This window comes from Eptatretus burgeri, chromosome 10 (assembly GCF_056783735.1).
Source record: "Eptatretus burgeri isolate ZD-2024b chromosome 10, Ebu_testis_v1, whole genome shotgun sequence".
Classification (NCBI taxonomy): domain Eukaryota; kingdom Metazoa; phylum Chordata; class Myxini; order Myxiniformes; family Myxinidae; genus Eptatretus; species Eptatretus burgeri.
Genome location: NC_140970.1, coordinates 54,508,059 through 54,528,516, shown reverse-complemented (window position 1 = coordinate 54,528,516; position 20,458 = coordinate 54,508,059). Strand labels below are relative to the sequence as shown.

Sequence of the window (20,458 nt, the reverse complement as noted above, 5' to 3'; positions counted from 1 at the left end):
GCTAAGTCAACACCACCTGGTGTAAATTCAGCGGCCAACGGGGCTCGAACTCAGGACCATAAAATTTTATTTTTTCAATATTATTTTTTATTATTATTCAATTTTTCAATTTTTCAATTTTTATTATGATTTTTTTAACCAGTTTTTTTTTTCGGCTTGTCCAATTGCTACGGCGAACGTGGAAATGAAAAAAGTTATAACTCCGCGTTATAATTCCACGGCGACCCCTACAGCCTGTAAAAGATAGCCAAACGGCGTAGGGCCACCCTGAGGCCACCGCAAAAACTCTGCGGCCGCCGCACGTTTCTGTCAATTCAGAGGGCGTACGGCCGCCGTATCCTCGCCGTAGAGCAAATGTGACTTACACCTTAAGGAGGATGACATTGGAGACTTCAGGGCCAGCCCATCGTGGGCCTACAGGTTCACGGCATGCCATCAACTGTCGGTTCGACGCTGCACACATATCTCCCAACATCTATCCGATGATATAACTGATAAGATAATGCACTTCTAGTCCGACATTATCAAGCTTCGCCGATAGCATGAATATCCCCTCAGCAGGATCGGGAATGCTGACCAGACCCCCCCCCCCCTTTACCTTCAACATACGGAGAGGGACCACCATCACAGTGAAGGCGGAGCACAAAGTGACAATCAACACTACTGGTCACGAGAAGGACCAATTTACCGGCATGCTTGCCTGCACTGCAGACGGTGGTAAGCTTCCCCCGTATGTCACGTTGAAGAGGAAGACACTGCCCAAAGACAAGTTTCCAGATGGCATCATTGTTCATGCACAGCAGAAGAGGTGGATAGATGAGGGACTGGTCCAGGCCTGGGTGTGCACGGTGTGGAGTAGTAGGCCGGATGGCAGTCTCTCCCGACGATGGAGCATGCTAGTCTTGGATGTCTTCAGATGTCACAAGACCGATGACACCAAAGCGCTGCTCCATCAGACCAACACAGATCTCATCGTCATCCCATATGGGATGACTGCTCCTGCAGCCCCTCGATGTGTCCATCAACAAGCTGTTCATGGACGGCCTACGTCGCTGCTGGTCTGACTGGAAAATGAGTGGGGAGAAGATCTACACCAAGAGCAGGAGGATAAGAAAGGTTAACCTTCCGATCTCTGGCTGGATCGTCAAGGTGTGGAAGGAGATACCGTCATCATCAAGCGAGCATTTCTGAAATACTGCATCTCCAACAACATGGACAGTACAGAAGATGACATCATTTGGGAGGAGGAGGCTACAAATGACGGTGACAGTGACGGGGACTTGCACGACCCTGATTCGGACAAGGAGTTATGTGCCATCTTCGAGGAGGAAAGCATTGATGAGGATTTCCGTGGGTTTAGCTGAAAAGCTTAATCAAACCCAAACGGCCCTTTTTAGGGCCACATATCCACAAGAAATATGTACGATACCGGTACGAATCCCTTTTCTTCCTTTTTCTAGTAACAAAAAAAATCTCCTCATAATATTAAAAAATAAGAAAGAAAAATAAAAAACTTCTTGGTATCCTCTCCTCTCTCTTCAACTTCTTGAAAATGTGAATAAGACTGTTAGATGAAATTAAGCGGACATGGGAGTAATACCTACGTCACTTTGTTCCATACAACGTTAATGTAGAAATGGTTTTTTTTTTGTATACCTTGTTGAGGCTCGGATGAGAGCTAACACACAACGCATAGCTAGGGGGGCATGAAACAAGAGGGGCGGGAGAAGGAAGGAGAAAACAGTGGGGAACAGACACATTAGGAGATCTGTGGAAGGGAGAGGTATGGGCGGGGAACACGGGGTATACAAGGTGGATATCACAGGGACTTTCAGGAAAGAAAGCAGGGGACTTGAAGGAGGTGGGTATGGGGTGGATTAACGGGGGTAGAAAAGATCGAAGCTTTGGATGGGGGACCATAAGAGGTGGTGGTGAATGGCTGTTTTGAAAGGCTGGAGGGAAGAATGGGATTGAAGAGAGTGTGGGAATTTGTTCCAAAGGCGGGGAAAAAGAGGAATAAAAGAGTGAAGGTGAGCAGTGATTCGTGATTTCGGTAGTTTTACAAGAAGGGGGTTGCTGGCAAACCTTGAGCGCCCTGCGGAAATATGGGGGGTACATATCGCAGACAGAGCGGGGGGGGGGGACCGGAGAGGAGACAGTAGAAGACAGAAAGACCACTGACCTGCCTATGGTGAGAGAGTGAGAGGCCCAAAGACTCAGCCTTATCGCGGGAGATACCAATGATCCTAAATGCCTTGGTTTCCACAGCGTGAAGCCGAGAAAGGTGAAAGGCAGGATCACCAGCCCAGAGGGGAGAGCAGTACTCCATCAGGCTGCAGAAAAAAGCTTTGTATGTGGTCAGGAGATCAGGTGGGCCGAGGAAGGACTTTGCACGACAGAGGCTTCCCAGTCGGTGACTAACTTTTGAGGCCAGGTTGGAAGTGTGGCTTTCCCAGGAAAGATCATGGCAGAAAGTAAGACCCAGAATCTTGAATGAAGACTTCTTCCAAAGGGGGGGGGGGGTCCAAACGGTCCTTTCAGAGAGAAATAGTATAGTGAGAGTGTGAGATTTGTCAGGATTGAAAGACTTGTTCCACGTGTTGGCCCAGTTTGTGATTTTACCCAGATCTGCAGTGGGCAAAGAAGCTGCTGCTTCCCGGTCTGAGGGATGACAGATGGTATGGCAGAGGGTGGAGTCATCAGCAAAGAGATAAAGAGGATTTTTCCAGACAGTCGGAGAGATCATTGATGAAAACCAGAAAAAGAACAGGGCCCAGAACGCTGCCTTGAGGAACTCCAGACTGGACAGGGAGAGGGGATGAAACAACTCCATTTAGGGCCACACGTTGACTGCGACAGGAGAGGAAGTCTGTGAGCCATGAGTGGAGATGGTCTTGGATACCATAGGAAGAGAGTTTGGTGAGCAGGGCAGGGTGCCCGACCGTGTCAAAAGCATGCGATATGTCTAAGGATATGGCTCTGATTTCATGTCTGGCATTGAGGACGTCCATCCATTGTTGGGAGAGCAGAAGCAGCATATCCAGGGTAGAGTGCCCTGGTATTAAACCAAATTGATGATCGGAAATAAGGCCATTGGAGAAGAGGAAGGACTTCATGTCTGAAGCGATGATGGGTTCCATAACCTTGCTAATGATTGGGAGAAGGCTGATTGGTCTTTAGTTGCAGGGATCTGTTTTTGCACCTTTTTATGCAGGGTAGTAATGTTTGCTGATTTCCAAGCAGATGGCAGATGACCTTGAGCAAATGAGAGGGTGAATAGAACAGAGAGAGGGTGAGCAAGAGCAGAGGAGCAGGTTTTAAGGACACATGGGCTGATGCCATCTAGACCGGTTGCAGAATCTGAGTTGAGGTTTGACAGCAAGCTCTCCACTTTGTCAGACGAAAAGGACACAGAGTCCAGGGACAGTTGGGTGCAACTGCATAAGGTGGGTACAGAAAGCGATGGGTTTGGGACACAAGAATTTGATGCAAACACCGAGTTTAGGCATTCAGCCTTTTCACGTGCGGTATCAGCAGTGCGGCCATTTGAGGTAAGGGAGGGATGGAGGGGGAACATACACCAGAAGCAGATTTGATTAGACACCACCAGGATTTGGAGGTGGGAGCGAGGATTGAGAGTTCAGACTTGAGCTTAGAAAGACTTTGTTTTCTGGCTCTCCTGAGGGTAGATACACACTTGTTCCGAGCTTTGTGGAAGGATCTGAGATTATCTTCAGTTTGGTTTGCTTTCCACGAGGCAAAGGCAAGTTCTTTCAGGACAACTGCCTCGCCACAAGCTTCAGTGAACCATGGGTGCGAGGAAGGGTAGGCCAACTGAAGAGGAGAGGGGATAAATCTGTGCATGAGGGAGAGCAAGCTTCTTTGAAAGAATTTCCAGGATGAGTTGATGTTGGAGAAAGTAGCAATGGGAGACCAGTCTAGAAGTTTGATCGCTGCTTGGAGATCCCGCCAGTCGGCTTGAGTGAGATGCCAGACTCGTGGTGCTGAGGTGGTTCTCTGATAACAGCCAGAGAGATGTCCACTTTGACAAGGACGTGGTCAGAAGAACCGATTGGAGCGAAGGAAGAGCAGCAGATATTGTCAGGGAAATTTGTCAAAATCAGATCCAGAAGAGATGGAGTACCATTGGTTGAGATCCGGGTCGGGAAGTTGACCGATTGAGTCAGTCCCAATGAGTCGCAGAAAGCTTTTGCTGAGGTGCCATGACAGGTGAGAGAGGCACCCACACCTAACCAACTGGCATGATGCCAAATGAAGTCACCATATATGAGGAAGAGAGAGAGTTTGGATGAGAAGATCGGAAGAAGAGTGGTGCATTATGATACAGTCATGAGAACCATACGTGTGAAAGAGGAAGATGAAGCATTATAAGAGATCATTTTTATTATTATTATTATTTGAGAGAGATTGCATCAGATTCGGTAATGGAAAGGTTGGAGAAAAGATCGTGAGGTGAATGGTGAATTTGGATCGGCAAACGCAAGGGGTGGGAACAGATCACGTGGTTACGGGACAAGCACGTGTCTATGGGAGGTGTCTGGTCAAAAGTTAATTAATTAATTGATTAATTTTAAATCAGGATTGCGTAACATTCAGAAAAGGGAAGGTTGCAGTAAAATAGTGGAGGTGTATGGTGAATTTGGAATGGTAAACGCAGAGTGAAGCTGATGTGTGCTGATGGTGTGCTGGCAGAAGGAGGAATAAGAAGAAGAGGAAGAAGAAGAAGGATCAGGACTCATGGGTGTACAACAGGGAGAAAGGTATTTTTTATTTGAATTTAAGATAAGAAACAGAGTGTTTAGTTGGGAGGGATGGGGGGGGCGTTGGGAAAGTGGGAAAGAAATTTACAACTATATACAACGTTGGGAAAGAAATTTACAACTACATAGCAACTATATAATACATATATCATACATATATAATACATTTACATCACCTGTTAATTCCATCATGCCTTCAATTGTCCTATTCAACATCTTGATCCTGCTACATTAAGGCATGTGGTGAGACTATCGTCATTTTGTAGCTGCATTCTCCCCTTGGAAGATAAACTCAACTGATGGGAATGTCGGGAGTATCTCCGCAGCATTCACAGTAACTGTGTATCAGTCGTTTTATGAGGGTAGAGCCCAACATCAAACTCAGCTGCGGTCAATATAGTACCTCTCAAATCTGTCATCGTCCTCCCTTCAAAATCTCCAGCACACATTCAGGATTGCTCACAATCCACAACATTACCTAATAATGAGTGTTAATTAGACTAAAATCTACAGCGGCATAACACTCTCATCATATATACATTACCATTGTCGTCAAGGGCAATAATGTTGGTTGCATGAATCACTTCAATGACCAGTTCATTTGTATCTTCATCGTAGTATGCTTTCACCACGAGTGTTCCAAAGATGGTCTTTTTCATAGTTTTCTGGCATTCAATAAAATAAGGTTATGATGAGCATCGTATTTTTTTTCTGAAGGGGCTATTAATATTACCTTGGGCTAAAAAACTATAATGAAGAAAGAGCAAGTTAATTTATAATGCTATACACACATAGAAAACATGCAATATAAGTTTTAACCTCTGGCAGGTAGAACATCTTACCTTGTGTTTATGATCTGTTTCATAAAGAACATTAACTCCCAATTATAAATGAGGAGCTGGTGTCCCTACTATGTCATACCCGTCTCTCCTGAATTCTGTGGAATTCCAAGCTCTCATCAGCATTGGTATCTACCATAAAGAAGCGGAAGCACAGGACCTCTTATTTTCGAATTGCAAAGACGTTGATCCTGTTTTCAGCCCTCTGGCTGTCTTGACTCCCTCTATGGCTTCAGTGGTGGATTAACGCACAGGCACACAGGGCCCAAGCCCAGGGCTCCCAGCTCAATGTGGGCTCTCTGGGCAAAGGTGGTGTGAGGGCCATGCAATCCATGCAATTGCATGGGACCCTTAGATAACATGGGGCCCCACACAACCGATCGTGGTTCACAATCCCCCCCCCCCCCCCGAGGGCAGGGCCTCACTTTGCCAACAAAACATATCCCTTTGTGAGTGGTGATAAACAGAGTGTAAAGGGAATGCTCCATCTCAAGGAAAGAAAGCACTGTCACGTAATGATTTGATAAAAAAAAACATGTTTCCCCTAATCTGAAATTAGACAGAACTATTATAAAATTAGGGGGTGAGGTTCATAGAGAAAGCAAGTGGAATAATAACTACATTTAATGTATATATATGCAACAATAATGACAATAAAATTTGTATAATTCCTCATGTTAATACATAGCAATAATGTTTAGCAAGTCCACACTACAATTTATTGTTCTTGAGTGATGGTGGCGGTTCCTCCTCAGAGTCTCTGCCGACTTTCTCAAAGATAAGTTTCCCAGTCGTTTTTACTGTCATTTTGTTATCTCTGTGCTTCTAGTTCAGTCTTGTGTTAAAACTTGTGCTAATTGTTGAGTTTTCATCGTCTTTTCAAGTCGGGTTTCCTTAAGGCCTACCCTTCTTCCCATTTGTGTCCACTAGTGCATGCCCGTACGTGTGTGCCCATACATGCATGGCCGTACGTGCAAAAAAAAAAGAAGAAAAAAAGAAGAATTGTGACGTCAATTGTGCCGTCATAGCACCGTGTCCTGTCAGTGGTTTGGTAAATGAATGGCCATAACTTGGGAACCACTTATCCGATTAATATAAAACCTTGAAAAGACACAGCCACAGGGCTCCAGCAATATACCTGGCAAGTTTCAATGAGATCGGACCAGTGGTTGTCGAGAAACAGCGGTCACACACACACACACACACACACACACACACACACACACACACACACACACACACACACACACACACAGCTGGAATTATAGATAGACTAGTATGTGCATGTACGTGCACGTACGTGAAAAAAAACTTTCAAACCGCGTGCCAGAAACAGCAACCACACAGGCCGTTCCTTCGCTCTCGCGTGCCCATACGTGCGTGGCCGTACGTGCAAACCAAAAAAAATAATAAAATTTTAAAAAACTTTCAAACCGCGAGCCAGAAACAACCACACAGGCCGATCCTTCTCTCCCATAAACGACGACTGGATTGGGGCATTGTGTTTATCTATAAATGCACATAAGAAATCGAGAAATTATTAGAATACATTGTCATCACTATCCGGAAGTAGTGCGTGCCCATACGGAATGTTCACATGCATTCCACGAATTATCGCTTGCATTGAAGTAACAACTGCTGTGATACACACACAGAGTTAATTAAAATCCAAATTAAAATCAAGTTTACCTCCCTGTCTTTGCTTGCCAGGACATTCGCTGCCATTGACCATTGCCACTCCTACACCACGGTAACTAAAGCCTGTCACATTTGGCTCGGCGGCCGTAGAGTCTACAAAATCTACGGCCACTAGCAATTATAGGGCGGCCGCAGTATTTCCACGGTCACACAATGTAGCAGTCACATATGTTTTTATTTTTCGGGTAGCCGCACGGGGTATTTAGAAATTGTGGAGACCGAAAACGTGGGGGTGCCATACGGTCTTTGATTTGATGTCGCACGGTGACCTTAGGACGTCCCTGCGGCGGCCATAGAATTTTCAACGCAGACGCAAGGTAGCTTCAAGGTTCCCGCAAGGCGACCGTAGGGGGGCCCTAAGGCGAACGTGGGGCCAGACGGACGGTAGCGAGTGGGTATATATACCAGTTCTTTTTTTATTGAAATAAAAATATTCCAGTTCGGAATATACCAGCATATATAACTGAATATACTATAACTATAATACATAAAACTGAATATACCAGTTCGGAGTATAGGCAAACACCTATACTCCGATCTCCAGCGGTAGCGCACGGTAGACGCACGGTCAACACAGACTGCCACGGAGGCCGTACGTAGGACGCACGGCGGGCGTAGGGGAACCGTGCATCGACCCTGTGTTGCCCGCAGGTAGTCACACAGACCGCAAGGCCACTGTACATTGAGCACGGGGACGCCTTATGCATGAGTCACATTTGCTCTACGGCTAGAATACTGAAACGTGCGGCGGCTGCAGTTTCTGAAGTGGCCTCAGGGTGGCCCTACGCCGTATGGCTATCTTTTACAGGCCATAGGGGTCACCGTGGAATTAAAGCGCAGAGTTATAACTTTTTCATTTCTAGGTTGGCCGTAGCAATTCGACAAGACGTAGCCATGACGTAGATGTGTTCCACGTCGACCGTACGTAGGGCGTACGGTGGGCTTGCGTTATTTGTGTGGCTGCCGTAGGCTCTTATCAATGAAAAATGATTCTTGCCAACCCCCCAAAAATTACGGCGGCCGCACTATTTCCACGGTCGCCGTAGGGTAGTCCTAAGGCATCCCTGTGTTCACCGTACAGTGGCCTTGCGGTCTGTGTGACTACCTGCGGGCAATGCAGGGTTGACGCCTGGTTCCCCTACGCCCGCCGTGCGTCCTACGTAAGGCCTCCATGGCAGTCTGCGTCGACGTGCGTCAACCGTGCGCTACCGCTAGAGATTGGAGTATAGGTGTTTGCCACACACATCATCATATTTCACCAGCAGCTCAGACCAGACACATCACTATGTATATAACCTGGTATATAACCTACCTACTTCTGTAAATAACCATCTGTATATAACCTGGTCATCTGTATATAATCTGTATATAACCTGGTCCACAATCTATATGACAGATATGAGATATGATATACATCTGAAAAAGAACTGGTATATATACCCACTCGTTACCGTCCGTCTGGCCGGATGTTCGCCTTAGGGCCCCCCTGCGGTCGCCTTGCGGGCACCTTGAGGCTACCTTGCGTCTGCCTTGAAAATTCTATGGCCGCCGCAGGGACGCACTAAGGTCACCGTGCGACATCAAATCAAAGACCGTACGGCACCCCCACGTTTTCGGTCTCCACAATTTCTACATACCCCGTGCAGCTACCCGAAAAATAAAAACATATGTGACTGCTACATTGTGTGACCGTGGAAATACTGTGGCCGCCCTATAATTGCTAGTGGCCGTAGATTTTTTAGACTCTACGGCCCCCGAGCCAAATGTGACTTAGGCTTTAGGACTACCCTTCGGCGACCGTGGAAATAGTGCGGCCGCCGTAATTTTTTGGGGGTTGGCAAAATAAATTTTTCATTGATAAGAGCCTACGGCAGCCGCACGAATAACGCAAGCCCACCGTACGCCCTACGTACGGTCGACGTGGAACACATCTACGTCATGGCTATGGCTTGTCGAATTGCTACGGCCAACGTAGAAATGAAAAAAGTTATAACTCCGCACTTTAATTCCACAGCCACCCCTACGGCCTGTAAAATATAGCCACACAGTGTAGGGCCACTCTGAGGCCACCTCAGAAACTCTGCGGCCGCCGCACATTTCTGTCAATTCAGGGGGGGGGGAGGGTACGGCCGCCGTATCCTCGCCGTAGAGCAAATGTGACTCAAGCCTGTATCTCACTGGGCTGCGACAGCTCGCGACAAAATGCGAACGGGATTCTCCAAAATGTTTGGAAACGTTCGCGGTGGTTCTCAATTTCCTCGCGTGAATCGCAGGACGTCGCTCTGGTGTCGCTTGAATTTTGAACATGTTCAAAAAATTTGTGCGACAAATTTTCTCTCAAAATAGTCATAGAGTCGTCGCGGTTGTCTCGAACCGGTCTCGAACCCCTCTCCTTTTAGTTTCCGTGAGTCAGAAGGTGCGACAAATGTGAGACAACTTCGTGAGGGATTGGCCACCTATGAAACTATACTATATTGTGACTGATTGGAGAAAAAAATGATAATCTGTCCTGGGACCCCTGAGAGCGCGACAAAACTGCATGGCCACCTGTTTATTTTTTTCATACTGTATGAAAACTTGTATGTATTTGTAACTTGACAGTGTATGCATTGTTTGCACTTGAAAATTTTCATGTGATACTTGCATATTTTCATGTGACAATTTCATTTATTAAAGTCTTTTGCTGCAATATGTTGTTCTGTTATTTCAAAAGAAATTAATCAGAAATTTGCACACTGTATTGCAGGGGTTCCCAACCCCAGGGTCATGACCCAAACTTGAACCCCCCCTCAAAATCTCAGTTTTTGAGGGGGAGTTTCATGTCAAAAGCATTTTCTCTGACAATTTTTATCATAGGTACACTCGGTACCAGTATCATTTGGGTTGCAAGGCAAATGTGATTTCAAATTTTGGGTCATGGACAAAAAAGTTTGGGAACCACTGATGTATTGTCTACTGAATTTAATATATACACAGAAATCCACATGTTATCCATTCAATGTAATGCAGATAGATTCACAATATTTCAATCCAGATATGACTAAAAAAAAAAACAACAAAAAAAAACAAACTCATAGTCCAAATTGTAAAACCAGCATTGTCTGTCCTCTTTCTCTCCTGTTCTGAGTAAAAGCACTACTACTACTACTACTACTACTACTACTACTACTACTACTACTACTACTACTGCTACTACTACTACTACTACGACTTCTCCTACAGCCTCTCAGGTTCTGCATTTCTTCACTGCGGTCCATCTCGCTTGACGTCTGATGACAATATGATTGCTGGAAGGGAGAGGCTATATACATATATATATATATATATATATATATATATATATATATATATATATATATATATATATATATATATATATATATAAATATATATATATATATATTCCCGATTTCTCAATTGTCACGCACAGCTGTCGTGCGACTGTTGCACGACATTTGCGCGATGGTCGCACGACCGTCGTGTGACCATCGCGCAACAGTTGCATGTGCCAAAAAATTCTCAGTTTTGTCACTTGAACGTCACGCGAATGTCGTGCGACATGTATGCGAACTCCAGGCAAAGTTCATCCCAAATTTCGCCAGGAGTTCGTGGGACATTGGTGCGATATTCGTGAGACACACGCAAATGTGTTTTAGTATAAATTCAGTGTGATTCCAAGTGAAAATTATCGCTGTTTTATCGCAATTTTGTGTCTCCAACTAGTCGCGAGCTGTCGCAGCCCAGTCAGATACAGGTTTTAGGCTTAAGGAACCCTTTCCCCATCGTAACCGGCACGGGATGTGACGTCATCGTCGGCCGGCCGTGCACCGGCCTAAGCGAAGTTAAGTCCTCACTGTCCGGAAGTTTGCATATCGCAGTTACGATTATTTGCAATTTAGTTTTAATGGCCAATTATTCAATTAGCGCCAACGTATTTTGCCTTTTCACAATGTCATCACAAGGAAAAACACAAAGAGAAGAGAAAAAAAAACGTACGTTCAAAAAAATAAAAAAAAACAAAACATAAAAATAAAAAAACTTTCAAACAACCACACAGTCTGTTCCTTCGCTCTCGTAAACGACTACTGGATTGGGGCATTGTGTTTATCTATAAATGCACATAAGAAATCGAGAAATTATTTGAATACACTCACTCATCACTATCCGGAAGTCCGTACGTTGTAACCCGTAATGGGGAACGCGGCTGAGGTTCTCTTCCCCATCGGCCACGCCCACGCAGCAACGTGTCTTGTCACTGGTTGTAAATAAATGGCCATAACTTGGGAAGCACTTGTCCGGTTAATATCAAACCTTGAAAAGGCACATACTCAGGTCCCCAGCAATATACCTGGCAAGTTTCAATTAGATTGGACCAGTGGTTGTCAAGAAACAGCGGTCACACACACACACACACACACACACACACACACACACACACACACACACACACACACACACACACACACACACACACACACACACACACACACACACCTGGAATTATAGATAAGATGATCGTGTTAATTGTATTTTTTCCTTATTACCTTCGCATTCTGCGAAAGGTTATGTTTTGGTCGCTGAGTATTTATTTATTTGTGAATATGTGTGTTTGTTTGTTATTCGCATAACTCAGAAAGTATTAAACCGAATTGCATGAAATTTGGTGGGATGATTCATGAGTCTCCAAGGACAATTTGATTAGATTTTGGGAGCGATCGGGTCAAAGGTCAAGGTCAAGGTCATGAAAAGGTCAAAAACACTCTTTTGAGCATAACTTCCTTCATAATACAGCTATCGACATGCAACCACCGCCATATTGTTCCATGACGAGATACCTTTCGGATTTGACGTAACGTCATCGGAAGTGCGTCTAAATGACGTCACAAGATGACGTAAATTTTCAATTTTCGATCTCATCAGTTTTGATCATACCGTTTTGTAGGACTTACCTTAAGGACGTCACACACCAAATTTGACTTCGATCGGACTGATCGTTATGACGTCATTGACGTTTGAACATGACGTTTTTCAATTGTGGCTAAAATGTCCTGATATTTTACATTCAAATATCTATATAATTTATAAAGCAAAATCTCCCAAATCCAGGCATTAGGATCAGTACCAAAATATCTGTTTATTGATGTACAGGTTTTGCCAATTAACTCTGTAGTCAAGGTCAAGGTCACACTCAAGGTCAAAATATACTTGTAGGCATAGCTTCAGATCTAATAGAGCTATTGACATGAAACCAACGTTAAAACGTTCAGTGAATTACGAGCTTTCAGAATGGTAGTCCCCGATTGGACGTGACATCCCCGGAAGTGCGTCAAAATGACGTCAAAAGATGATGTCATTTTTCAACTTTTTAATTTTTCAGTGTTTATCATTCCATTTTGTTGGACTGCCTTCAAGGAGGTTACACACCAAATTTGACTTCAATCGGACTGACAGTTGTGACGTCATGGACGTTTTAAAATGACGTTTTTCAAATGTGCCCGGAAAAAAGTTGCGGCGGCGAAAGGTATGCGCTCTACCGAGTGCCCGTTCTAGTTACCATCAGTTTTTATTTTTTCCACTTTTCCCTCAACCCTCCTTCTATCCCTCTCAACGTATCTGCTCTGTTTCATGTCTTAAAATATATATTAAAAAATACAAGAAAATACCTTTTCCCTCACATTATCCCCCACCTAACCACGTGACTTCCTGTACCGACTCTTCTTCCTCCTTCTTCAGCCGATCTACCATCTTCTAATTTTTCCGACCCACATTCACCATTGTCCGACCTACATTCACCATACACCTTCACAATTTTTTTCTTCAACCTTTCCTTCACCTAATCTTACCTAATCTCACCTAATTAAAAAAAAACATTTTTAAAATTGTTTTGACCTTACACCTCCTATAACCATGCGTTTCCCTGCCCCCTCTTCTTCTTCCTGTAACTTTCAGCAAACTAGCAGCTTCCTTACTGCATTTGCCGATCTAAATTCACCAAACCTCTACACAATTTTTCTTCAACCTTTCCTTTTCCTTATCTTACATAATCTTTATCAAAATTTTTTTAAAAACAATAAAAAATGGTCTCTTAAAATGTTACAACTTCCTCTTTCACACATGTGGTTTTCTGTATTGTATTATGTCGCTAATCCTCTTCTTCTTCTACTTCTTCTTCAGGCTGTTTTCAATTCAACCTTTCCTTCATCCCAGGTCTAAAAAGTCCAACTGTTACAACGTTTCTTTTCTCCATTCTCTTAATTCTCCTTCATTGCAACTTCTTGTTCTTCCTGTTATTCTTCTTCTTCTTCTTCTTCTTCCTCTACTTTTTATTCTTCTTCTTCTTCTTCAGGCTCTTTTCAATTTAACCTTTCCTTCATCCCAGGTCTATAAAGTCCCACTGTTACAACATTTCTTTTCTCCATTCTCTTAATTCTCCTTAATTGCATCCCTCACATAATGTCTTTAATCACATCTCTAATTGAAAAATTTAAAAAACTCAGTTTGCAATGCATGTTCGTGTTCCATCACTCATCCCTTTTTTCCAACTTCAGTGCAAATTCACCCCACCTCCATAAATCTATCCCTTCATCTTCCTTAACAGTGTGGCCTTCAACCATCCTGGGGCCTTTGCTCAAACCTGACAGAACTTTCCATACAGGTTGCCACTGAAAACTAAACATAATCTGCTTCACAGAAACTTTCCTCCCTCAAGACGTCTCTGACTCCCTAGTATCTATCCCTGGTTACTCCCAACTCCGGTATGACAGACCTGAACCTCGTCTTGGCAGCGGAGTTGCTCTCTTCATCAAAAACTCTATTCCCCTCTCTCCATACAATGCCCTCACTCCTCCACACACCCAGGAATACTCCTGGCTATGGCTTTCCCTCCACTCCCACCTCATGTTAATATGTGTGTTGTACATCCATCAAACATTGATGACTCCATTTACATTTCGCTCTCCAAAAACATTGAACAACTTCTATCCCAACCTTCATCTCCTTCATCCCAACTCTCTCTTCCTCATATGTGGTGACTTTAATTGTCATCATGCCAGTTGGCTGGGTGTGGGTTTCACCTGCCATGGAACTTCAGCAAAAGACTTCAGTGACTCATTGGGACTGACTCAATCGGTCAATTTCCCGACGCGGATTTCAACCAAAGATACTCCATCTCTTCTGGATCTGATTTTGACCAATTTCCCTGAAAATATCTGCTGTTCTTCCTACGCTTCAATCGATTCATCTGACCACATGCTTGTCGATAAGACATCTCTCTGGCTGTTATTAGAGAACCACCTCAGCACCGTCACATCTGGCATTTCATTCAAGCCGACTGGCAGGGACTTTAAGCAGCCATCAAACTTCGAGACTGCTCTCCCATTTCAACTTTCTCTGACATAAACTCATCCTGCGAATTTTTTTCAATAAATTTGCTCTCTCTAATGCACAAATTTATCCCATCTTGTCTTCAGTTGCCCTACCATTCCTCCTGCCCATTGGTACACTGAAGCTTGTGGCGAGGAAATTATCCTGAAACAACTTACCTTTGCCTCATGGAAGGCTAATCCAACTGTTGGCAATCTCAGTTCCACAAAGGAACCTTCCACAAAGCTCGGAACAAGTGTGTGTCTACCTTCCTTTGTGGCAACTTTGGGTCTCTCACTCTCACCACAGGTAGGTCAGTGGTCTTTCTGCCTTCTACTATCTCCTCTCCATCCTCCCCACCCCTGCTCTTTCTGAGATATGTCCCCCCCCATATTTCTGCAGGGTGCTGTAGGTCTGCCAGCAACCCCCTTCTGGTAAAACTACCAAAATGAAGGATCACTGCTCACCTTCACTCTTTCATTCCTCTTTTTCCCGCCTTTGGAACAAACTCCCTCACTCTCTTCAATCCCACTCTTACCTCGAGGTCTTCAAAACAGCTGTTCACCTCCATCTTGTATCTTCCCCCATCCAAAACCATGATCTTTTCTACTCCCGCTAATCCACCCCAAACCCAACTCCTTCAAATTCCCTGCTTTCCTTCCTGAAAGTCCCTGTCATGTATGCAAGGACCTGAAAGTTCCTGTAGTGTCCATCTTATTTACCCTGTGTACCCTTCCCCATCCCTCTCCCTTCCACAGATCTCCTCATGTCTGTTCAACACTGTTTTTTCCTTCCCTCTTCTGCCCCTCTTGTCTTCTGCTCCCCTTGTTGTACATTCTGTGTGTTAGCTCTCATACGAGCCTCGACAGTGTATACAACAACAACAACAAAAAATTGTACAATTATAAAACATCCTCTCATTCATAAATGGACGAACCTGTGTGCATGGCAGTGCATTGCGTTTTTTTTTTTTTTAAACCAGAGCACCTGACACAAAGATGAACCAAAACTACCCCAGCGGTGATGAAAAGTAAAAAAGGGTTAACATTGATCCGAAATTTACTCTTTTGTTTCACAAACGTCAGAACATGAAAAGGGTTCTCGGTCTCGCATGCCTGGAGTGTGCTCCATTACCAATCCGTTTCCTAGTGCTTGCTCAGCCAGCCGCTCCTTATCAAAGGTTTTGTTAGAATGTTTGCTTGAGTGCTTAAGCCATTTGATGAGTGCTCTACAAGAAACTTTCAGCTCTTCCACAAGCCTCGTCTGTCTCCAAAAAATGTATACAAAAAAAGAAAAAACAAAGATAATAAAAACTTGGTAACTGAACATTCCCCTGCAAATGCTGGGGTGTGTTCCATTACCAATCAGCTTTTAGAGCTTAGTCATGTCATGAAGGTGCTGGAGAGGATTCTGGATGGGAGGAGTTTCCACAAGCATTTCACAGTTAACACGTTTTACAATTAACCCTCCCTCTCGATCACCTTTCTCTTCCTCAAACCAAGATTTTGTATACAGCAATGTTAAGAATCTTACACAAAATCCAACAAACCATGAGCAACCTCTATCTCTTGAACTGTATAACAAGCATGGCCCGGAGAAGTGATCATGCAACTTCAGTGAACAGTTTTCAGCATATTGTTCCAGATGCGATTCAAAACAAATACGTATACATACATACAGACATATAAATATATATATAAATAAATATATATATAAATATATATATATATATATAAATATATATATATATAAATATATAAATATATAAATATATATAAATATATAAATATATATATATATATAAATATATATATATATATATATATATATATATATATATAGATATATAGATATATTTATATATACACTACACACCTAACTAAGTCACAACAGAGTTAATGAAAATAACATATTGTAAGTCTGTTAAAGTTTAAAATAAATTACAACTTCACCTGTTCTTCTGTTCGCCTTTGGAAGTAAAGCTCAATCAATTCAGAAGTGCGCTTTTGTCTCAGCTGTAGCTCTTTCTCAATCTCCTGTTTACAATATGAAACAGGTGATAGCCATATCATCATGTCAAACACCTCGTTCACTCAATAATACATAGCAAAACATGCAATTCACAATGACTGCCTGAGCTAAACTTAAGGACTCTACAACAGTGTTATACACAAAACACTTTTCATCACTTCATGGATTTCTACAGTATTAAGGCAAAAAGGAACAAATAAATAATTCATTCAATTAAGGGCAAAAATAATTTTTTGATATATTTTCTCCAGCTCATTCTGACATGTTTTCGAATATTGTACTCAAGATTACACACTTCATGAAGCTGTGGTACAGATATCAATAGAAAGGACCTGAATTATAGGTATTTCTATTCTTGTTGAGACAACTAGCATGCCAAAAGTTACTCGATGTAATTTACCATCTTTCAGAATGTTATGTTTTCATCACAATCAGACAATTCTTTGGTTTGGGGCTGTATAAAGCCAAATTTATTGAAAACGAGGGTGATGAATCAGCAAAGAAGATCAAATAAAGTTCGGATCAAAATTTTAAAGTGAAGTTTGAAAGGAAAACTTCAAAAGTTATAGCTTTATACTCATCTAAAATATACAGGTTGTTAAACCATTATATTGGTATGCAAAATAAGCCTGGTGTTGGCTTTGTGGAGAGGGTGGTGGCTTGGGATCCTAGGATCCTGAGTTCAAGCCTCGTTGGCTGCTGAATTAATATACACCAGGAGGTTGACTCAGCCTGTCATCCTTCCGAGGTTGGCAAAAATGAGTACCAGTGTACTGGTAAGGGGGACACTGCATCAGCGGCATAGCCGCATCCCAACCAATGGGGAGATATATATATATATATATATATATATATATATATATATATATATATATATATATATATATATATATATATATATATATATATATATATATATATATATATATGGGCAAAATACAACAAAGGTAAGTTGGATGAAGGGGGGTTGTTCAGAAATGTTCAGTTTGGTTGACTTTTTAACATGTAATCCAAAATACAGCACTAAATAAATATGAAAGTGCATTAATTGAAAGCTACATTTGAAATGTAAAAATATAAATCCTGGACAGTCAATCACTTTCAACGTCAATCACCAATTGGCAAGTTGCTGTACACTTACAAAGAAGGTGTCGTTTTTTATTTCCTCCAGCAACAGCCCTGTTCCACCAGCATGAAATGATTCTTTTAAAGCCTAGAAAGGTAATCACACAAATTAAGTTTCAATAGATAGTTAAAGTTGGAGATAGAGTTATCTCACCTAATAATTACGTTTTTCTTAATACAACTTGGAGGTTAGCTTGAGATAATCAAACAAAACCGCACTGCAGTTTTTCCTTTGCAGGTACAGCTGGTGATTAGCTGAACTTGGCAATCAATGCGCAGATTGTTAAAGTGAGATTTTATACAGTAAACATGAAATAAATGCCATAGTGGAAAACAAATGAGTACAGTGCACCTTAAAAGGGACCAAAACAAAGGCATTGCACAGAAACTACTGCAAATACAAATATACCATCAGAGATGGGGAATCCCCCGCCATTGAATAAAAAAAGGTCATACATATTCCAGATAATGAGGGAGGTGAATTGGAAATAAGACACCATTTGGTCATCATCTCGAAAAAGTTCCCCAGGGGTGAGGAACGTAGCAACCAAAAATAATTGAAATCAGATAAGCGGTTTTCCATTTATTACAAAAAACATTTTTTTCAAGATGGCCGCCCCAGACGGCCATCTTGGATCCGGCCACACCCAAAATCAATAGCGTTCTTCCTTTTCAGGTGGTACATGCGTGACTCAAATTTCAAATCGATATGGCGAAAAATTTATGAGTTATCGCACTCACAGCTATAAATGCTGACGCCCGGACGGACGGACGGACAGCCGGACAACCCGGGTGACAACAATATCCCCCTTCCACCACGCGGTGGGGGATAAAAACTGTACTTTTCAAAGCCTACCAAATTGTGCCTTAATGACAATTAAAATAATATACCATCAGAGATGGGGAATCCCCTGTCATTGAATGAAAAAGGTCATACATATTCCAGATAATGAGGGAGGTGAATTGGAAACAAGACACCATTTGGTCGTCATCTCGAAAAAGTTCCCCAGGGGTGAGGAACGTAGTAACCAAAAATAATTGAAATCAGATAAGTGGTTTGCCATTTATTACAAAAAACTTTTTTTTGAAGATGGCCGCCCCAGTCGGCCATCTTGGATCCGGCCATGCCCAAAATCAATAGTGTTCTTCCTTTTCAGGTGGTACATGTGTGACCAAAATTTCAAATCGATATGGCAAACAGTTTATGAGTTATTGCACTCACAGCTATAAATGTTGACGCCCGGACAGATGGACAGCCGGACAACCTGGGTGACAGCAATATCCCCCTTCCGCCATGCGGCAGGGGATAAAAATGGTGCAGAATCCATAACTTTTTGAGATATCATGAGATATCATGAAGAGTCACTGAAAAATCATTTATTTAATCAGAAAGAGACAAAGAGAAAGAGATGTGTGGGATGGTGCTGCACTGTATTAAGGGGGGGGAGGATGAGGATGTGACAGACAGAGAGAGAGAGACGAGGGGGGACGGTGAGGTGTTAGCAGAGACGAGATGTTATGCTTTATGAACACACAAACACAATATATATATATATATATATATATATATATATATATATATATATATATATATATATATATATATATATATATCTTCTTCTTTCGGCTGCTCCTGTTCGGGGTCGCCACAGTGGATCATCCGTATGATCCACATAGTGATTTGGCACATGTTTTACGCCGGATGCCCTTTCTGACGCAACCCTGGTCGCCTCTTACAACACAGGGATAGTATATATATATATATATATATATATATATATATATATATATATATATATATATATATATATATATATATATATATATAAAAAATATATATTTGACATGCTTGGCCGATAATGGCAATGTTTTGGGAATCGGCAAGTTGGAGCCAGTGTGATTTCCGACTACAGTACGTACTGTCTACAACCCAAAAACCTTGAGTAGCTTTCACCATTGTTTTTGGGGAATTTCAATAAACAAAGTAAATAAACAACATTGCATGACAAATATTTCAAGGACATGTGGATAAACATTAATATTTATAAACAGCTTGCAAGCGTCCTGTGACGGGTAGGAAAAAAAATTTGGCTCGGTAAATTTGCAAACGTGTTAATACGGAAAACCACTTGGAAATCAGGCATTATCAAATATATTTTGTCTTGAATCTCACAAAGAGAAACCATATAACCTTTCGAAAGCCCATCATCATCATAAGACACGGGATGAAACTTTGCCACCACCAAGCATGCAGACTTGCACACAAATGTCTGTTCAACACTGTTTGTTTCAATGTTTCTGATTGGAGAGTCCCTTTAAAATTCAAATGTACCCATATGCACCATGTACCTTGTAGCAACTGCCGACTGCACATCCTGATGGGGACACAAACTACACCATGATCAACTGTCGGATGCTCGGTAAGTGGGTTAAGCAATCAAGCAAGCACTCAAATTAAATGGTTGATAAGGAACAGCTGGTTTGGCACGCGGTAAGCAATCACTGAACTGTCATATTAAACGTACTTCCCGGAGATGCCCAAAATATGAAATATGTCTGAATTGGGCAGATTAACAGTTTTTTTTTTTTGAGCAGTCAGAACTGTTGCTAAGTTCAATTATG

General features: G+C 42.4%; 1 protein-coding gene and 1 long non-coding RNA gene across 2 annotated transcripts in view; one reads left to right on the top strand and one right to left on the bottom strand.

Annotated features, from left to right (window-relative positions):
* LOC147018600 (BAI1-associated protein 3-like) overlaps nucleotides 1–20,458 on the bottom strand; it is a 315,606-nt gene that overhangs the window by 29,106 nt on the left and 266,042 nt on the right. Inside the window, 3 exon segments of the mRNA XM_085898430.1 lie at nucleotides 5,326–5,446; nucleotides 16,633–16,716; nucleotides 17,853–17,924. Coding sequence (XP_085754556.1) covers nucleotides 5,326–5,446; nucleotides 16,633–16,716; nucleotides 17,853–17,924 — 277 coding nt within the window.
* LOC147018602 (uncharacterized) overlaps nucleotides 1–20,458 on the top strand; it is a 122,970-nt gene that overhangs the window by 16,089 nt on the left and 86,423 nt on the right. The window contains exon 2 of the long non-coding RNA XR_015062466.1: nucleotides 4,714–4,781. This is a non-coding gene — a long non-coding RNA (uncharacterized LOC147018602). The remainder of the gene's footprint in view (nucleotides 1–4,713; nucleotides 4,782–20,458) is intronic.